Below are 22,747 nucleotides of genomic sequence, written 5' to 3'. Positions count from 1 at the left end.
AAAAAACTTTAGTCCTGTATATAGGATATGTCAAGATATAGGGGGAATTAGAATGGATAAATTAGTTAGTAGTCTGATAATTCAAAGCCAAGGACTTCTCCCTGAATGACCTATTAAATCAGGGAAAAATATTTTACTTGAATTTTCTTTATGGTTGCCTTAATCTTTCAATTCACTTTGCTTTCACAGACACAAGCTTTCTGTTAGTGTAAGCTTGAGTGATTTATGACATATTATGTTCATAACATCTAATATGAAGGATAATAGGCTGAAATGTGCAATCAGCTGGAATTGGACATCAAATGTAACATAGTCTCAATATATCTTATATTACATTTTCCAATTTCTCAGAATATTCGGTTGCTATTAAATTTCAGGGTATTGGATTTCATAGAAAACAGTATATTCATGGATTTTTCTAATGAGTAAGAAGTAATAATAATATGGCGTCTATTTTCCTTTGGTTAATAAGCAGCATTAACAAAATTATATGTTTATAAAATAAAGTTATATTGTCAAAGACAGTATTCTCCACGTTAAATGGAATCACCAATATCACATAAGAAATTCCCAAAAATGTCTCATCTATAGGTTGAAACGAATGAAATTGTCATTTACATAGGTCAAAAATGTGTGAATATCTGTTGGTTTCCTATGATTCAACCTAACATAATTATAAAGCCTTATTTTCCAGACTTTGACATCCTGGTTTTGTGAAGAGCACTATATTTACATCATTACAGAGTGGTGACCATTCCTCTTCACTTTACAGTACCTCAGACTAGGAACAAAAAATGTACCTGTTAGAAAATCTCTATGGTTTATACCCTATTACAAATAAAGAGCTAAGAAGACCAAGCTTATGATTATGAATTGCCTTTTTAAAGAGAGAATCACAAAATTTCCATCCAGTTGTTTCAAAGAAGAGCTGTTGTTCCTTTTCCTTCTGGCTTGTAATATTTCAGTAGTCATAATATTTGATATTTTCCAATCTGCTATCAATTATCAACCATCTTACTAGGCATCCAATTCTTCTAATAAGCCTTTTAACCCGTTAAGTAGCTAAGCCAGGTTTTAGAGTAAACTATTATTCTTTAATTCAGTGAGATAAGGCCTTATGCAAGTTGATATAAGAAGATGTTTCACAAAAGATTTATTATTCACTATGTATACATTAAGAAAGTAAAATTGGCATGGGATGGTCTCAGGAAAGCAATGCATATTTTTGGATTCGACACTGAAATAAAGGAAATGTATGATAAATTGACAAATTCACATTGCCAATGTTATGAAAAAATGATGTGGCAAAAAAAACTAAGATGTATTTTTCATTTTGGATGGGGGGCTGTTTCCTATTACCTATTAATTTATTATGTTTTTCATCTGAAAAATCCACCACTAGTGTTACAGAAGCCCAAAGTGAGGGGAAACTATTCACTTTTAGAATGCATATTAGAAGTTTGAAATTGCACCCAGATTTTTTTTTTCTTGTTGTTAGTAGGCCTCTGTTATCAGAGTAGTAGTTGCAAACACATAGGTGGGTTTGCCAGTCACAACTCACAATTTGTGCAAAGTTGAGTCTTCGAAACTGAGCAAATTTGCTCTCAATTTCCCGCCAGCGCTTGCTGAGCTGGATCTGAGTTGGCTCCACTGCCATTGCGGCCCCATCCTCAGACAAGCCCTCAGCTTGCCTACGCACTGCATTCAGCTCCTCTTTCTTCTTCTGCAATTCACGATCAATTTCCTATTGAGCAAAACCAATACAGGGCCCAGGGCAGTTAGCTAACCACATCAACCAACCTGCAAGCAGCACATACTTCTCTCAGAAATTTCATAGGCTGTTGTCATTTTATTGTCATTTTTCATAATTTACAAATATGGAAGCCATCACTGTCATCTTCACCCAAGAATTCAAATATTATTTCAGTTATCCTTTGAGTGCTCAGTTTTAGATATTCTAATTAGGAAATTACTTAAATTGATCTAACATTTTTCTTTCTTCTTAAGTCCTCTGGTGTTTTGGAGGTTGACCCAAATTGGAGTGATTACCCATTATTTATTAGGGACCATTCATATAGAATATAATTTAGGGGGTAAGTGAATAAATTATTTATTTCTTTTTTAAAGTTTTGAGGAACTCAACAGAGAATGAAGCAAAATAAAAAGTGTAAAATAATGACAGAAAAAACATCTGCGGACAATATGCAAATAAATCTATAGAGATTTGACACTGATGTGTGAAGATGCTCTGATGAAATGAATGTGCTAACATGAGAAAGAAGCCGTCCATATACCGATAAGTCATTTGTTCATCTGGAACAAAGATACACAAAGTCAATTACAATTTTACCAGAAAACACATGACATTTCTGAATTCATTTTACATTGTCTAAAAATAACACTTTATTCATTCAACATTATGTCAATTGAAAAACACTTAATACATTTACCAAAACAAAACACAATACAAGGAAATGCATCAAATCAGAGAGAACGCTAATAGAGGAAACAACAACATCAACATTTTAAATATGATCCACACAGGTTAAGTTAAAGAAAGTAAGCTGTAGAAATAAAATCTAGTATTGACATTCTAAAACAACATTACCTTTATTTTCCTTTCATCTCTGGGTTCAGGTAGGCTGGCTAATTTTTTTTCAATGTCATCCAAGTATTTCAGGAGATCATCAGCCTGCCTCTTGTACTGATACCACTGATGAGAAATTTCTAGAGCCTTTTTTCTTCTTTGAGACCTCAAATCCTGTTTATGGTGCAGATATTATTAATACATCAATATATATGTATAGCACACTTCCGGCTGTAGTTACTTAAAAATAATTTGAGGCCCTCATCTTCTTGTACAACTTCAGTTAAATTTACATTTAAATGCTAAACATACAAATAGATGATTAAATTATGTATTTATGTGGCAGGACCCATGTACATGAAGCTAAGAAACCTGAACAACCCACTTAAAGTATTTTCTCTTGGCATGTTCAAACTTGTTTATAAATTTTGTCATACTTAATTGAATCTTAATGAGTCAACCAAAATATGTAGTCTATGTGAAATAGTTTAATGTATCAGTACAACTGAGTTAACTAGATACTTGCAGAAACTTAGCAAGTTTGTATTTAAATTTTAAAATAGGTAAAAATTCTAGAATTTATATTCAGTCCTGGGTTGATCAACAAAATCTTTAAGTTTATATAGCCAAGCAACCACATTCATGGTTTTAGAAATCCCTGTAAAAAGGATTCACGGGCCATTAATATTTTGTGATTAGAAATATAAAGTCATCTTAGTTATCATATAAATTGTTTCAAGCTATATATGTAGAAGTGTGAAAATTGTGCATCCGTGAGTGTACGTGAAAATGACAATTTCAATGTTATAAAAGTGCTTTTTCTTTAGAGGTTTGCATGGCCAAATTTTGTATGAAATCATGTTCCAAATGCAAAATGATGAATTATTTTAAAAAGAAAAGAGAAAGTGCATGGTTTCCAATCAACCTGATGAGATAAATAAGGGTGACCGATTTAATAAATCAACAAAGGGGAGAAATTAATCATCTTGCTCCTTGCAAGCACACCCAATGTCTTCCCTGATCAATAGAATTTGTTGAAATGCCATTTTATGATAACACAAGGGAACATAAGAGCTCAGAATATAGTTTTCATTTCTTCAGAGCAGTAGCAATTAGGGTTTCATGTACAGATTTAACTAGAGCAAAAGAAAATAATGAATATCAAAGAACTGCTGAAATATTCATTGCATTGGAAAGTTTTGACCTTCTTTGAAACATTTCATAAGGAATAAAATTGGAGCCACTTGGCAGGTTAACACAGTTACTGAATTTGGTGATGTAGATTGGTTTGGCAAGTAGAGTAGATTTTCATTAATCACTTTTAGTATATACTTGCAAGAATGAACTAGATTTCCTTCTCCATTTTGTTTAAAATTGGGGGTGTAAAATTTACTGCAGTTTACATTTTTAGTTGAATTTCGAAGTCTCTCGTGAAGGTGATAAATGCCTGGGATGAACCAGGTGGAATGCTGCTTTTTTCAAAGGTACCAAGATACAGCCACGTGAATGTGAGTTGAGCCATGCCTTATTCGTGACACAACTCACATCTTTGCCAAGAGAAAGGGCTTGTGGTCATAAAATCTGAAACTCCTTTTATTTCCTAAGCATAAGGTGATGTGTAATGTGTAAAGATATTTAGAGACATTACATAGATTTCTTTACAGGTATGCCAGATAACCATTAAACACTGCTGTTCAGTAGGTCACATATCATCATATGACCAGTGTAGATGCTTCTGAAAGCTTGGTCACGGTTGGAAGCGTGTGAATTACACAGCTTTCTGATTTTCTGAGCACTCCCTCGAGGAAGAGGCCTTTTCTGTTTACTATATATATCAGCAGTTACCTTCAGAACACCTGCTGGCCAATTAGACTTTCCTTGTGGATTCCTTGCAGGCACAATATTGTGTAATTGCATTCTCAGCAGTGTTTATTTGGTTGTCTAACTATATGGGAAAAGATTTTATACTCTTATTTGCATATAGAAAGCAGACTCCATCCACCAACTAGGTGGAGCCACCTACATAGCTACATAGCTCTAAAAGAGTGATTTACAATGAAAAGCTTGGCAATTAACAGTATTAGAAAATCAGCCATGCATGCAAATAGGAATACTGCAAAGCACTAAAAATATAAAAGGTTATTTCACAAAACTTTTCACATGTCCAGTCTCATCTCAAGAACTTTCTAGATATGACTAAAAAAAAAAAAAAACAAAACCAATACTCTATTCTGTCCTTCCTGTTTAAATCTAGATGAGTCACATGGGTACTTGAAACTATACACTATTGTTGGTTAATATGAGAGTACCAGTTCTTCTTCAAGGATATTAAGATTATTTTTGAGGATTCCTATCTAAATGAAATTAGACTCTTTTAGAAGCTTGGTTAGTTGCAAAGAGTGACTCTCTTGAAGGCAAAATGAAGTTAACTGAAAAAATTAAGTTGAATTCCAGGCCTTATTAAACAAATATTAGGTTACCAAAAAATTGGACCTAGTCTAAATAAAATATAGGAAGTAGAAAGCCTAAAAAAATATAGATTGGTTATTCTGGCAGTAACGCAGGTTTTTCAAGACAAATGTAAAAATAACTTATAAAAATAAACTATTTAGAAAATTAAATGTATAAACACTGTGAATGATGCATTTTAACATCTTTCAATTACTACTCAGAAAAATTTGTCTTAGCAAAAAAAACATAATTTTTAAGCAACACATCTTTCAAAATCAAAGACACCACTCAAAAATGTTAAATAAAGCACACACATTGAACAGAAAAATTGTATTTCTGGTGATTAAGATTCTCAAGCAGATTTTATTTATGCACAAAATATTTTACCCTACATATAAAAAAAAAAAAAACACAGGCAAGGTATATTATAATTTTAGCTCTAATACCTTGAGAGCATTATGTTTTGTCTGTAACAGCTGCTGTTTTATCTTTATTTCCTCTCGCTTTCTCTCATCTGTGATTCTTTGTTGTAAGTTGTCTCCTCTTTGTAACAATTCTTTTACAGTACCCTCATTGTCTTCACTCTGATTAAAAACAACAAGTACAGTCTTCATTTTGGTTTTTAAAAAGCTGTACATCGTTAACAGAGATAATAAAACGTTATTTAAACACACACAAAAAATCCAATTTAAAACTTTCAGGGAATGTTATTATAAGATATTGTGCTCGTCGTTTTTCTTTTATATGTTGGACTTTAGCTTTTAAAAGAAGTAAGTTTCCTCTCGTCTAGTTCAAAAGGACACACTTGATTAGGGGAGTAAGGTACTTCATCGTTTCAGACAAGTGGTGAACTGCTGTGGAAGCATTCTTTTGGCTATGATTTTTAGTATATTTCTAGAAATTAAAAAAAGTTTGGAGAAGTAAGCTAAACTTGTCATGTATAACGTCAACTAATCCATACAGGAATATGGATGTGGATGTGTGTGAGATGGAAACAAATCTTAAAATTTTAACACACTCACTCCTAAGTGAAAATTATTTTGTTTTAAATGTACACTAATTACTATCTAATAATCTCTGCTTTATGTTTGAAATCTAAATGCCCAAATTTAGGCCAAATATTAGGGCATTAGTAAAAAATGATGTGTTATATTGCTGTCAAATACTGCAAATAATTAAATTCTAAAAATATGTCATATAGGAATGTTATTTTAAAATAATCAACTAAGTATTAAAATATGAATTAGAAAAATGGCTTTAAATGTTTTCAATACGCATTTTGTTTTTTTAGACACTAAAAAAATATTTTTATTTTACTTTGAAATAAAATGATTTGAATAAGTGCTGGTCAAATGTAACAGCATATGTCACCATGTGACTTTTCACCTCTAGTTTCCTATCCTTCTATCAACTCAGTATATGAAACCTTTCTATCAATGAGGTTCACCTTGCAATGGTACCCAAGGTACCCTGATGAGCTAAGAATGACAAATGCTAGACAATTTTTAAAAAGTCACATGTCTGTGTATAATTATTCATGGTATTAGATGTTACATATTTAAATCTATAATGCATATTTAAACTTCTACACACAGCTGAGGAACTATTCATTTCTTCAGAGGGAATGCGATTTTTATCTGAGATTTGTCGGTTACTAGTCTAATGAAATAATATAGCAGACATATATGTTCATAGTCTGTGAAAGACCTGCCTTATTTTAATATGTCTTTTAAAAGTCTACAACATTTCCTAGGGCTGAGGACAAAAAATAAACAAAAAAACCCACTTCACTTCTTTCCCTACACCAGGTGAGGGCTATAGGGCAGAGTTGGCGATCAGCCCAAGAGGAAAGCAGCACTCTTTTTTCACCTCGGTGCCCTCTGGCTTCTTCTTTGACATGAAGTAGAGGTAACTGTAACTCAGCCTCTTGGAAAGCTTCTTGTCTTTCTTTCCACAAACTGAGTTAGCAAGGCCACCAAACCCCATACACGGGGACTAATTGATTTATGCAGCTCCAGGAAGTCAGAATTGATACCAATGAGAACAAAGACTGGTAGAACTAGTTCTCCTATTGCTTCACATGCCTAGTATCTAAAATTCATATATTGCTTTTTGATGTTATTTTCAAGCATTGTCTGAGAAGTGTCTAGCATTGATACATGCCTGAGAAATCTCTAGCATGATATATGGTAAACTTTAAGAATGCCATATAGGTGATGGCTGTGGAAGAGGGGAAAGAAAATTGTGAAAAGGAGGGTGGAGGGAGAGAAAAGTCAGTGAAAAGTGATGTGATGCAGAAATATTCAAGCCAGAGTGAAGTGTAAACGACATTTTGAAATTAATCAAGGTTGAAGGAGAATGTTATGAGTTTGGGAATAGCCCACATGGTTATATTTCTTTACTCCCATGAAATAAGCAGCATGCATTTATACATATTTTAGACATATACTGTACTATGTATTCAACTTTTTGTGGTAAAAAAAACCACTTTGTGGTAAACTTTAATAAACAATGTTTATATTGAATGTAATTTCCCTTTCTCCAAAATAAATGTTATACTACCAAAAACATGAGTGACACAAAACATCAGCCATCTATGATAGTTAAGTTTCGTATTAAATATCTAGTTTGTTTTGTGATTTGACACTTTTTTCCCCCACTACATTTTCTCCTCCGAGTTTGAAGGTAGCAGAGGTGAAAGCAAAATTGCTGAGCTATTTTTTAGAATCTGTAAGTGCTCCTGTATGACCAAACCATAGTAATTTGGCATTCATAATAAAAGTTCAACAAGAGTCCTTTGCATTTGTAATAAATCATTAGAATCACAAAATGTACAAGGTGTTCTCTGAGAAGTGTTGGAGACTTGAGTTATCTAATTTCTTTCCAAATATTTATTCATTTTCACTCCTAGTTCATTCACACTTTTATCACAACCAATTTACCAGATCTTTATTGAAGTCTTCCTCTTTCAGATTCACCCCCTGCTGAATTTCAGCCTCCAGTGGTTCAAGCAATTTTTGTATATCTGAGTTAAACTGCTCCAATTCCTTCAAAGGAATGGAGGCCTAAAAAAAAAGATAGTGCTAATTTAAATCAAAATTACTTTTTATTAGAAACATGAACCAAAAAAATACATTTGTTCAACCTCCTGTTGCTAAAATAATGACATGCATTATGTTTCCATATTATATTTTATGAAAGTTTTGAAAGACAACTGGGAAAGTACCTGAGGTTGCAAATAAAGACAAACATTTAACATCACCAGAGCTGAACATACATGCAAGATAATGCAATTCATTATCCTGTTTTTTCAACAAAAGTCAATTTCCATATATTTGACTGGGCTAATTGTTAGTATTCTAAAGTTGAATTTGTTCTTATTTTAAATATTCTGATATAAATACCATTTGGCTAAATATGTCTCATCATAAATTGCCTCATTCATCAAATAACAGTAACCTTAGCTGGAAATGCAGAATTGTCTCCTTATCCTCAGAAAAACTACATGGCAATCTGCTTCAGACATTTCAAATAACATTTTTAGCATGGAGAAATTGACAGGCATTCTCTCATAAGACAAACAATGCCATTAGCTTGCCTTATGAATGCTTTCTTTGGTAGCACAAAAATTCAAATGAATGAACGCAGAATATTTCACATAAAAAATCTGAATATATGTTTCCCAACCTTACAAACATCACAATTTCTTTGATTTTGAAATTCATAGTGACCATAGTCTCAAAAACCGTTAAAATCTCTTATTTTTCTAAAGAAACCACTTGAAGAAGAGTGAGGAATGGACATACATTGAAAATAAAATATATATTCAAAAAAGTAGACAAGATTTAGTTATTAAAGTTCAAACAGCTAACAAAATAAATTTTTATTCTATTGATCTTTATTTAATTTCTCTGCTTTAAACCACTAGGAAATATTTTATACCTGATTGATAGCTTTTGAAAACTCATAGGATGACAAATATCTTATTTTCTTACAGAGCTAAACATTTTCCATTTGTAAAACCAATTCAGGAATGACCCCCATGTCTTATGCCAGGATGATTGCATTCATCAAGATTGGTCCCCACCTACTCTTCCCCAATAACATTCCTAGTCATAGTGTTACTTTTTCTTTATTAGATGGCATCTCCTAGAGGACAATAAGCGTTAACGGTAAAACCAAATATCTAAAGGTACTTAGGTTACTAAATTTATCTAAAGTTATTTATTTAGGATACTACTGAAGAAGTGAATAATCAAATGCTATTCACCAGGACATGATTCTCACATGCAACATGAGTAAACACCTTTCCTCTAGGCACTTCTACACATGCTGAAAAGGATTTATGGGCTCTTTTTTTTTTTTTTTTTTTGTGAGGAAGATCAGCCCTGAGCTAACATCCATGCTAATCCTCCTCTTTTTGCTGAGGAAGACCGGCTCTGAGCTAACATCTATTGCCAATCCTCCTCCTTTTTTTCCCCAAAGCCCCAGTAGATAGCTGCATGTCATAGTTGCACATCCTTCTAGTTGCTGTGGGACGTGGCCTCAGCATGGCCGACAAGCGGTGCGTTGGTGCACGCCCGGGATCCCAAACCGGGCCGCCAGTAGTGGAGCACGCGCACTTAACCGCTAAGCCACGGGGCCGGCCCTATGGGCTCTTTTTTAAAGTGACTTATTCTCAGTACTAGTTTTTTTAAGTCCTAATGAACTTTACAATTTAAAATATCATAGTATGTTCTTGAACCAGTACAAAATGGTAGTATTGTAAATATGCTTAAAGCATGTTTCAACCTCTGTATTATTAACATACTTCTATACTTTAAAATCATATATTGTTCAAAGTATTGTAAAAGTAAAACAATTAACAGCCTTTAGAATCATAACTACCCAGTATTAATTTGATGGGCTTTTATGTTATTGAATTGTTCACATTTGTTAATATTTAATAACAGCAATTGCTCTGTTCTACATGATTTTGTGAATATATGATGATTAATAACATTTAAAATAACTTTTATTGTGTACTTGTATGTCAAAAGAAGATGGGTCCATTTTCAGGCAGATTTATCTGTTTTACTCCTATACCTGGTTCCTCTCTATCTCATCCTCTCTACATACTCAAATATAGTAGTTTCAGAGGCTCAGAACTTAGACTTCCATGCCTCTTTCTCAATACTCCTTCCCTAATAAAGTGTATTATCTTCCAAAATTGATCTATAACTTTCATAATATCTCTCAAATATTCATCTTTAGCCGTGACCTCCCTTTTTAATTCCAATCTAGATTCTGCAATAGTCAGCCAATTTCTCACTTGAAGTTCAACATGTCTAGAAATGAGCTCATTGTCTTTCCCCCAAACTACTTGCAACACCAACTTTCCTGGTTATCTTAATAGAAAATCATTTTCCTCAGTCATCCAGGCTTAAAACATGAGTCACATTATTTTTCAGCACTTCACTCTAATGTCTAATAAATCGCAAATAACTGTCAATGCATTCACCATGGTCCACTTGCTTTTTATTCCCAGAGATACCATCTCTCCTAGTCCTCACACAAGAGCTAAGGCAATAACATCCTTACAGGGGGACAATCTCTTTCCCATCTCACTAATTCCATCCTGTGCAGTGTGATCAGGTCAATATGTTCCAAAAACATGACTTTAATTATGCTATTTCTCTGCTAAGAAGTACAAGTAAAAGTCCAAACTCCAACATGATAGTCAAGGGTTTCCCCTAATCTTGCCCTGGGGACCTTTCTAGCCCAATTTAAGTGCTCCTAATATCAACCTTTCTTACAGGTCTGTTGGTGAACTCCTGGTATCCCTCCCTCATGGCCTTTATACTCTTTTTAGTCTTCTGGTGAAGAGCCTAATTCCTGAAAGAGAATGCCTAGATTGAATCTGGGCTCCACCATTTACTAGCTGAGGGACTCTGAACAAGTTATGTGTCCTCTTTGAGCCTCAGTTTCTTTATTTGTAACATGAGGATAAGAATAATATCTACCTCCTAGGGCTGTTATGAGGATCAAATATGTCAGAATGTTGTCTGAGATACAATAAATTCTCAATAAATATTGGTTGTTATTTTCTCTCAAAATCCTATGCATCCATCTGACATATAATAACTGTTCAATAAATATTGGCTCTTATTGTTTCCTCTCAAAATCACACCCATTCGTGGCTCTGTTCAAGTTCTTCCTCTTTTGAAAACATAGGATTTATAAAGGATAAAATAAATGCTTGTAGACACGGCATTTTTATTTTACAAAAGTATTTAACAAAATCATGAAATTCTAATTGTGAACAGGGAGAAATTGAGACTCCAGTTTGGTAAAGATGTATCATTCCAAACAACAAAACTTGTTGATTAATTAATCTGCATCAACGTAGAGGGTGGTCTCAAGGAGGATGCCAAGAGCTTTGCACTTGTTCTGCCCTGTGCAGTATTTTCATCAGGAATTATGTGGAGACACAAAAAGCATGCAAACAACACACAGTGAGAGGGATGAGTTCCATCAATACCCCATGAAGATGAGGAATTTGTCTGTGTTGTTCAACCTACAGTCATTCCTGTTACACAGTAGACACTCATAATGAATATTTCCTGAAAAACTAAGTGAATGAATGACTAATCATGGGGTAGCAGAATAAATATTTCAAGGAGCTCTTTCTTGAATGATCTGGAATTTTCCATAACACAATTTCTATTGTATAAAATTGAAAAGACCTGACTGGTCAGCACTTCATGTGTGGATGTATATTAATTGCTGACCAAATGCTAGCAAAAACATGATACCACCAGGTACAAAAATGATACAAGCAGACAGGAATAGATTATAGGAAACACTAGTACAAAATGAACAACTAATAATTCAAGCAAGATAATACAAACTAAGATTTCCTTATGTGTAGGGTCCAGATTTCCTGATCAAAGACTACTCTGCATTTGTTTAAAAGGCCATTATACAGATTAGGGATTTGAATTTTTCTGTGTGGTTCCAAAATGAATAACTAGAATCAATGGGTAGAAGTTACTTGGAGCCCAAATTTTCGTTTAATATAGGAACAACTGATTACTGTTGCAAATCTTTTTTCTTTGTAAAAGCACTAATTTTAAAGTAGTGAGTTTCTCATTGCTGAAAGTATACAGCAGAGGCAGGATGATGATGTATTAGGGTATATGTTAGAAATAAGACACTTTTCACATGAATATGTCCCTAAAATTTTATCAACTTACAGTAAATTTTCTCTTCTGAATTCAAAGAGCTTTGTTTATCTGTAGCAATGCAGCTAAACAGAAATATAACGCAAGTCATATATGTAATTTTAAATGTTCTAGTTGCCATACTAAAAAGTAAAAAGAAACCGACGGAATTAATTATATTTTATTTACCCAATATGTCCAAAATATTATCATATAAACCTATAGTCAATATGAAATTATTAATAAGATATTTTACATTCACTTTTCCATAATAAGACTTCAGAACCCAAGTGTATTTTACACTTATAGCACATCTTAATTTGGAATAGCCACATTTCAAATGCTCAAGAGTCTATGTAGTTTGTGGCTAACTTATTGGACAGTACAGATTGATATAACCAAGATGCTGAAATGAACCAATAGCTCATTATTAGTTTAAAATATGTCACAGGTGTAATGTCTTACTAATAATAGTCAAAATGTTAGTTTAATTAGTAAATTTTAGTAGATTTAGATAATTCTGATAATGTCTGTCTCATTCATTTGCATTCATGTATGTTTTCTGAGAGGAATTTTCAGGAAGCCCACTGGGGATAGGAAAATTTATGGGAATGGGTTCAACATGTTATATCAGGAGTCTCTATTCCTCATTTATGTGTAATCCTATATTGTGTTACAGCATCTCTTACATATTTGAATATAATTTTATTTAAGGGTTTATGCTCTGTACCACCAGTAGATTTTTAATCCTTAAAGGTGGGAATATATGTTACACTACTCTGTATTTTCCATAGCAAATATAATTCCTTTTTTTGTACAGAAAAGGTGCTTATTATATCAATTACTAGTTTTAGACATCCAATATATTAATCAAATTAGCCAGTGACCAATTTTATAAACAAAATAACCATAACTACTCAACCCAATTATTTTGGCTATGCTATTGGCAGGATCAGACCAGTCATTTGACATCCATGTGATTAATACATTAATACTCTTTGTTCAGATATAAGGAGTTGGGAAAATTTAATTGCTTCCTAAAGAGTTCACTGGTTCACCATTAGGTCATGACAATTCTATATGGAAGGCACTTTTCTGACCAATTAAAGTTTTACATGTCATTCCTCGGTCTTCATTTCTTTATAATTTGGACTTCTTATGAAACTTTATAAAAGACATGCATAATAAGCAAGCGTTCATAATTGAATAGCTCACTTTTGAGTCACCAAAGTTTAAAGTTTAAAACATATCAAGTATATAATGCTTGCCTTTTCAATTCAGAATTATGATAAATTATTTAAAGAAATTGAAAGCAATGGTGGATAAATCACCTTAATTATTGGGTAAATTACTTCTATTGACTTTAAAGAAAATATAAAACCACAGAAGAACTAGAATCACAATTAAATGACACAATGTTAGACAGTGCACACAAGATAGGTTTTAGAATACATAGAAAATAATCAAACAAAAGTTATAATATCGTAGGAGAAAGTATAAATCAGGCATAGGTTTGGCACAATTTAACTTTTTACTTACCTTTCCATCTTAAGAGCTTTAGCATGACTGTGTAGTCATACAAAATACAAATAAAGTAAAACATAAGGAAGTTTAATAATCAAACAGATAGATAAACGGACACAAAAGAAAGAAGAGACAGAGAAACTGAGAAAGACAACACTTTGTTTTCCTTGATTTTTTTAATATTGTTTCAGCTTGCTTAACAGCTATTAATTGTGCTTTGCTGTATGATTTAGGATTAATGAAATTTAAGGCTTTGTTAAAGTTTTAGCATTAAAGGTGACTTATATAACAAGTTAACAAACAATAACAGACTGAAAAAAGCAAAATTGATTACAAATTGATCCATCAGAAACTGGAAGCATTCAAAATTACTCAGATACACTTTATCATTTTTAAAAAGTAAGTTTTCTTTTGATTAAATATTACTTCCAACGTGCATAGATACACTAACACAATGACTGTGTTTACACAGACAGCAAGGTAAACATTTAATATGGACTATGTAATCTCAGCAATCATGATAAATGGCCACTACATTCAAATTACACTAAAATCTAAATTGAAAATAAAAACTCCAAGTGCTACAGATTGGTTTAAAATTGCTTCAAATCAATCAGTCTCCTCTTGCCCCTCTGCGGCTTTGAAAATTTATTTATCATTACAATATTGGTATAGAAAAAATAAAATAAGACTAATTCACGGAAACTAAAATGAGTAAAGTTTCAAGGACTAGTAACATTCTATAATACAGAAAAGACATACTACTGATAGAATATGAAGAATTATTTCAAATCAAAATATCTGGAGAGGAAAGAAAACTTACAAAGAGAAATAAGCATACTGAAAAGATCTATCTAGAAAAAAGATAATCAGATAAAGTAGCTTATAGATTTATTCCTTCACTTATTTTAAATTCATAAGAGAAAACTCCAAGAAATATAAGAAATAACATTTAAAAAAATAAAACAAATTGACTCAGAATAGTGACATTTCATTGGTTCCATTCTTTTGATATTAGGTAAGGTATTGGTTTATCTTTGATGCTTTGAGGATGAAAATGTGAAAATGTGGTAACTTCCCAAATTTGTGAGGCCAATTAAAGGACATTATCCAGTACATCCCTATTAGTTTTGAACTGATAAGATTAATTTCATGGTCATACTTTTCAGAATTGCATACAAAATATATTGATTATTTAAGATATATTGGTGGTTCAAGAATCAGCCCACCACCTACTTTTTGTTGTATAATTTGGAATATTTCTCTACCTCAAGATTATATGAGTTTAGGAGTAGCAACTGAAATAGGAGAGGAAAAGATTTAATGGTAAAATATATGAGGGAGACAGATGAATTAAAAGCAAAAATATAACACTTTGAACAACCTTTTTCTTTCTTTTCTTTTTTCTTTCTTTCTTTCTCCCTCCCTTCCCCCATTCTCTTTCATTTCTGTTTTTTGTTCAATTCTTTTGTTTTTAATGCAAAGAAGTATACTGAAATCATTACGTTTTAAGTGAAATTGGACATTATACTAACACACAATAGACCAACAATAAATATCTGATGATATAAATAGAGGTAATCAAGTATGCTGAGAGTCAGCAAGTTGGAATGAACAAAGCAATGGACTAGTTTTCTAACCAGGCTACGTAACTGTGAGAACTTCAGCAGCTCCCTAGCTCTCACAGCCCCTTGTAAATATCTTAAAGTCCTTGGTCCAAAGAATGATTACTTTTGCACCCGTTGACTGATCAGAGGAATAATTTTCCTTTTTAAAGGATCACAATCAGGAATCACCAAATAAATTTAATCACTTTAAATGTCACTCTAATAAGACCCAGTTCTAGCAAATGACACTGCTCACCAAACTCAATTAACATCTACTTTGAAAACATTTTAAATGATTACAAAAGGGATTTGTTATCAAAGTTTCAGCAGAATTAACCTTGTTATGGGATAGCAAATTACAAATGTGAAAAAAAATGTTGTTATTATAGAAATTCTGTTGCTAGGTTAATTTCTTACTTACTTCAGTGAAATGAAATTAGCAGGTACAGTATTACCAATTATGTAATACCTATAGATCTTTACCTAAGTTTTCATCTATGCTTTTTGTTATAATTACTTTGTAGGAAATTTTACTAAAAAGTATATTTATATAACAAGAATAACTGTACCAATTAACGGACCACATTCTCTTCTGTCAGAGAAGGTGATAAATTAGAACATGATTAGAAATAGACTACAAAGGGAAAAAAGATCAATATATTTGTATTGATAAAGCTGATTATTGAAAATTAGGTTTCAATTACAATGTTCAAATCCAATAAATCTTATTTTGATATTCTACGTCACATTCGTAAGATGTATTATTTATTTCCCACTGATGTTTAGGAGAGCCAAAATATTTGTCTAAACTATCATTAAAGTATTTATGCATTACTTTTCACATATAAAATCACTATTTAAGATAGATTAGACTCCACCATGTGTTTTTTTTTTTTTCCTGCTATATTCTACATTTTACTGGTAAACTCACTGGCTCTCTCACAGCCTCTTATATTTGTGTCTGAAAGTCCCTGGTCCGAAGAACAATTACTTTTGCATCTGCTAACACTGATTGGCACTTTATAATGATCAAAAACTTGACACCTTATAATTATCACAGCAATAAAACTATGAATATTTACATATATGATGCCAGACTGTCCAAATCTCATGTTACAATTACAATACATATATAAATAGAAACTACTACATGGATTTCAATAGCAATTTTAAGGCCCATATGGAAATTAAAGAACACATGGTACATAATATCCAATGGCAGATAAATCTTAATGAAGAATTGAAGACATAGAAAACAAGTTCACCTTTCTTTTGGTTAGTACTAATTGCAGGGCCATTAATTTAACATTTCAGCTCCATAGAAAAGTGGTTTCTAAATCTCTAGAAGAGAACGCAATCTAAGCAAATTATGTGTATAAGCATCATAATATCTTGTAACCAAGTAAAGTAATTGCCTATATTAATAGGACATAGCTAGATAAAGTCTGTTTAGTCAACATTCTTTTGAAACTAAGTATTACAACATGAAAAATATATCTTGATGCATATTTTATTCTTGAAACTTATATGCAGACTTTTCTGTCAATCAGTCTTGAATCCTGAGTCATTTTTCAGTTCATCTTCTTCTTGGCCCTCATATGTAATAATTTAACTTGAAAATTCTTAATGTCTCTAGACCAGTGGTTCTCAAAGAGTGGTCCCTAGATCATTAGCATCAATACCACCTGGAAGCTTGTTAGAAATGTAAATTCTCAGGCCCCACCCAAGGCCTACTGAGTCATAATCTCCGGGGAGGGGTGGCAGCAGCAATTTGTGTTTTAACAACTCCTCCAAGTACACAAAGGTCTGAGAGTCACTGCTCTAGACTGTCACTTCCTTTCCATTCCCACAGATACCCCTTCATTTGAGGTACTCACTGTTTCTCATCTAGACTATTATGATGGCTTCCTAATTGGTTTCTCTACTTCTTGTCATTATTCAGTTGATTTCTCTTCAAAACCACTGTTGGACTAATCTTTCAATGGTGCATGAAAAGAAAACATCAAGAACTCCTCATTGCCTACTGAATTAAGCATAAACTATTAGTCTGGTAGTCATGACCTCTTCACACTCTGTCTAATCATCCTTTTCTGTCTTTTCATCCACAACTAAGCTTCATGCTCCATGCTCTATCTTCTGTAAGCAAACTGAACTTACTCTCCATTCAACACACTGTACACTGGAACTTTTTCATAGGTTTAACCTGAATCATTACCTCCTATTGCTAGAATGGCTGCTAAATTCACTCAGCCTACACTCATTCTCAGCCCAGTATTCATGAACATATCCTGCTCCACTGAACAGTAAGCTCCTTGAATCCATCACATCTTACCTAGTGATACAGGCACCACGGCACCAAATACTGTGACCTGAAATAGTATATGGTTGGTAAAAGTTCATTCAGATTGCCCCCTTTTCCTAACCCTTCCTTCATTAATTCTTTAAGATCCACCACAAATATCATCTCTCCCAAATTGCTGACTCCCCTCTCCAACTTGGCTTCTCAGCAGATGGAGAGGGGTAGGACCGCACTAAGCAACAGGACTAAGTAGTCTTTTTATTTTTACCTTCTCATTTCCCTTTCTATGGTTCTGTCTTCTGTCACTTCCTTTTCCTGATAGTATCCCTCCCCACCAGCCTGCTATGCCATCATGTTCACACGCCCTAAAGCAGAAAGAGTTGAAACATGGTGTCTTTCCCCATTGATTCCATTGACTTCACCCAGGGTTCTATAATGATTGCTGATTCATTTTTGTAATTCTGACTCTTCCCACTAAAACTGCCATTTTCTCAAACTGACTTCACATAGATAAGGAAAGATTAAGCTTTCTGAAAGCCACAGGATACTACTGATTAACCTAAATGAAACAGGAAGAGGTAGCATTTCATGTATTTTAAAGGCTGTATTCGAGACAAGCAGAACTTCTTAATACTTCTTAAATTGGTCTACTCGATAATCTGTAAGACTGATCCTTGCAATGGAAAGAGCAAAAACATGTCTTCTTGGTCCCAGCCCATTCCAGCAAAGGCCAGAAAGAGAAACCAGCTATTCCTCCATTTCTTTTTGCCATCAATTTCTGTCTCAATCCTTAAAATTTGGCCATTCAAGTATAATATACATAATGATAGAAATAATTATTGATACTAATGACTTTTTTTACCCTTTTATATCTGTATACTAATTTATAGATTTTTTAATGTATGCTTTTACATATCTTAGATAATTTGATCCTCACCACAATCTTCTTGTGTGTGTGTGTGAGGAAGATCAGCCCTGAGCTAACATCCGTGCCAATCCTCCTCTTTTTGCTGAGGAAGACCGGCTCTGAGCTAACATCTATTGCCAATCCTCCTCCATTTTTTTCCCCCAAAGCCCCAGTAGATAGTTGTATGTCATAGTTGCACATCCTTCTAGTTGCTGTATGTGGGACGCGGCCTCAGCGTGGCCGGAGAAGTGGTGCGTCGGTGTGCGCCGGGGATCCGAACTTGGGCTGCCAGCAGCGGAGTGCGCGCACCCAACCGCTAAGCCATGGGGCAGGCCCCTCACCACAATCTTGAGGTAAAGAGAAGACAGGCATCATCTTACTACCCTTCTAGACAGAAATGAGGCTCTGAAGGTAAACGGTCATATTCAAGATCACACGCAAATCAAGTTTTGTGGCTTGAAGTTAAGAACTTTTTCCTCTCACCATACTGCTCCTCATTGATGGCTAAAATTACCACTGCAGAGAGCTGCATCTGATGGACAAGTTCTCAGCCAATCTAAACTGAGGACCTCAATGCTCATTACTTTCTGGATTTTGAAATTTCTTATCACGGACAGTCCTTGCAGGAGACATAGGGGTACTCAACTTCGTATTCTTCATCAAACAGTGAATCCAGGCATTGTCAGTGAGTTTTCAGGATATAGTTTCACTCTACTCAATTGCCCTTTCTAGGTGACCTTTAAAAGGAGCCTGAAATTAGCTCTTATACTAAGTCTATGTTCTACCCATCCATATTCATTCTCAACCTACTTTTGTTTGTTTATCACCGTAGATTTTCTCCCAAGTTATTTTCCCAGGTAAAACCTAGCCATTGACTCAACCATAAGAAGGTCATATTCTTCCCTAATCTTACCTGCATAAGCCCTACTATAATAGGAGTTTGAGATCAAAAGTCACCTCTGAGAACTCCAGCACTTCCAGAATCACCCTACACCATAAGCAAACACACATACAAATCATTATTTTAAATTTCTTATTGCATCCTTATTGCAGTCATTGGACTGCCAAATTTTAGAACTATTAGGGGCTAATCTAACTAATTAGTCCTAATTTTGACTAATATAACCCAGAAATTTTACACCATGTTCTATGGACATAACTTGTATCTCCTGAACCCCATCATAGGAAGGAGAAATAAAAGGGCAGAAATCCTCCCCATGCAGTAACTCTACTCTTACTCACTTTATACATTCTGTCTAAATAATAACTCCTTTAGTGGGCAGGATAATTTTCCTTTTAAAAACTACTAATCTAGTTCAACTCCTTTATCTTACAAACACTGAAGTGGAGTTGCAGAGAAGTCTAACGATCTGCCTAATGCTGACTAAGTTAGGCCTAGTATTGAGCCTTCCTATTACACTATGTGATTGCTGGGACTACCTCATCACTAACTGAACATCTCCATGAAGATGTACTAGTGTCAAGCATATTATATGATTACAATAAGTATTGAAGTTTGTCTTTATAAACAGATATATTTAAAGCAAGTATTCTTTACATCCTTGTATATCCCCACACTCATTAGCACAATGGATACTCAATATCATTAGTTGATGCAATGAATAAATGAGCAAAATGTCAGATATGCTTCATGTCCATGTTTTTGCTTTCGTCATGATGACAGAGCAGAATTATCTCTTCAAAGCCCGCAAATGGGGTCACCATTGCATCCAGTCATCTTTATTACTTTAGAGAAAAAGGAATATTTTGAAAAGTAAAAATGTGATTTGTCTTGTCAATTAATATATAAATGAAAATATTGATTTAAAAATTTCATGCCTTTCTTCAGTAAGGAAAATAAAAGAAGCACATCAGGTGTCTCACCTGATGCATGATGTCCGGAAGCATACTGACAGTTCGTACAGAATATAGAATGAACATTCACAAACTTCTCTTGGCCATGCTGAGTCTGTCAGCTTCTGTGCTGCAGAATGAATTCTACCCATTTTTCAATATTTACAAGTCACAATCTTGTGACATAATTGATCTCAAACTACTGTTGAAAGAATCAAGAAAATAATATCTTCTTTTGTCTTAAATATTCTGTAGCTTAGTGATTTATTAAAAAGTATATATATGGAAGATAAACAAACACATAAATAAGGAAAACAGATTGGTGGTTACCAGAGGGGAGTGGGGCGAGGGGAGGGTGAAGGGGCTAAAGGGGCACATATGTATGGTGACAGATGGAAACTAGACTTTTGGTGACAAACACAATGCAGTTTATACAGAAGCTGAAATATAATGATGAACACCTGAAATTTACATAATGTTATAAACCAATGTTACCTCAATAAAATAAAGAGTATATATAGATACGTAAAAAGTATATATGATGAGAAGAATACAAAATTTAGTAAAGTATTAGCATCCATTTTTTAGATGATTGAAATAACCTTTGGTTCCTTAGATATTATATACTCAAATGATGACTCCAGAAGTGAAAACAATTGTCTTTTTAAACCGCAGAGTAAATTCTTACAAAAACCAACTATGCTCTGAAAATAAAATTTCAGAGCCTGTCAGATATTTTTCAGGTGAGAATGGCTTACTTAAAATAATATATAAATGAGAAGAACTAACTAGTTAACTTAGATATTACAAAGAAGCAGCAATGAATTAAGGTAAGCTAATACTTTTTGCTTTGGGAAGGTGCGTTTTGGAGGGTAACTATGTTTCATGTGCATAAAGTATTTAAAATTCATATCACATGTCCATATATTTTTAAAACTCCCTTAAATATATACTATTACATATAACTGTGATACATTGTAATGCCTTAGAAAATGTAGCAATTGTAAATCATGCTATTATTGGGTGCCCATATTTATCAAAATAATTTTTCAGACATATTCTCCTATTTTTCCATGAATCAATACTTACCTGGCATATTACATCATAATTACTCACAAATATTTCAATAACATTTTTATCAGTTAAGATTATTTCCAGCAATTATCTGTATATATAAATACATATATTTCTTTTACATACATTTTTGTATTTGAAAGCATATCATATATATTGAAAAATGTGTCAAACTACATTTTATAAATTTTTGGGTAATTTCTTGCATTTTGACATTCCCCCAGAGAGCTGAAATTCTATAATACCATATTTATATATTTTTGCAAGCTACCTATTAGATAAGATTTTGACTTCATTAAATGTTACACAAATATAAATGGTTATCATGCAAAACTTCCATATCCTCTGCTTCTTCATTAAATCGAATAAATGCAAATAGACATATAAAATTACAAAAATTAGGCTATATAAGCTTTGCAATTATTTGTTTTCATGGCTTGAGCATGTCATTATAGCCTAATGGATTTTGTCACAGTAAATATTGGCAACTAGCAAGAGCAAGTTAAATACACACACATACACACATGTGTACAACCAATAAAGAGGTACAAACACCCTAGATCATGCAAGAGCTGTACAAGGCCTCATTTTGGATATTTGATCCATATTACACACAGGCAATATTATATTTGGCAGAATATGTCAGTAGTGTTTTCTTTAGATGGATGTCTTTTGTGCTTTTTTGTTGGTGGTGGTGGCATGCTATTTGTTACTTTGCTGCAGGTTACCCCTGAAAGTACGTATGTAAACCAGTGCAGAATGCAGTTCTAGAATAGCAGTGGCATGACAAAAGAATAATGGGGGTGGGGGGGAGGGAGAGGGAGAGAGGGAGATAGATTGATCTCTCATGAGATTCAGCGGTAAAATTTCCTTAAATACATTTTGACCTTCCTTTTCCTTTTGAAAACCTTGCTGTGGGGGTTGCTTGCCCCCTTCAGAGTACTGCGCAACCTTCGCAAGAGATCATTTATCACTAGTTTCCACCTTGGAGCAGATCTTCCTACCTTTCCAGTCTTAATTCTGTGAGAAATGGCTGCAAATCGATGGTTGAGCTCTGAGATTTTGGGCTCTACTACTTTCCTGCAGTGGTCACCGCGGTTTGCCATCAAGTTTGCTGCTTGGTCTCGCGTGGAGTCCACCTTTGGGCGCATGTCATTCATTTCAGCCTTTAAACGCTATATTCCGTGAGCAAGAGACAGGGCTTGAAGTTAGTAATTAAGTGGAAGTTGAGAGAGAGTGAGA

General features: G+C 33.6%; 1 protein-coding gene across 1 annotated transcript in view; it reads right to left on the bottom strand.

Moving 5' to 3' along the window:
- The window catches only part of LOC147911961 (dystrophin-like), a 203,895-nt gene that overhangs the window by 50,209 nt on the left and 130,939 nt on the right, over window positions 1–22,747 (bottom strand). Inside the window, exons 19-23 of the mRNA XM_087426448.1 lie at window positions 22,510–22,680; window positions 7,981–8,103; window positions 5,485–5,622; window positions 2,609–2,761; window positions 1,562–1,744 (exon numbers count right to left, since the gene is read on the bottom strand). Coding sequence (XP_087282574.1) covers window positions 1,562–1,744; window positions 2,609–2,761; window positions 5,485–5,622; window positions 7,981–8,103; window positions 22,510–22,680 — 768 coding nt within the window. The remainder of the gene's footprint in view (window positions 1–1,561; window positions 1,745–2,608; window positions 2,762–5,484; window positions 5,623–7,980; window positions 8,104–22,509; window positions 22,681–22,747) is intronic.

The sequence above is a fragment of the Ceratotherium simum genome, chromosome X, assembly GCF_057802395.1.
Source record: "Ceratotherium simum simum isolate JZ-2026a chromosome X, ASM5780239v1, whole genome shotgun sequence".
NCBI classification, from domain to species: Eukaryota; Metazoa; Chordata; class Mammalia; order Perissodactyla; family Rhinocerotidae; genus Ceratotherium; species Ceratotherium simum.
This window is presented reverse-complemented; position numbering and strand designations above follow the sequence as displayed.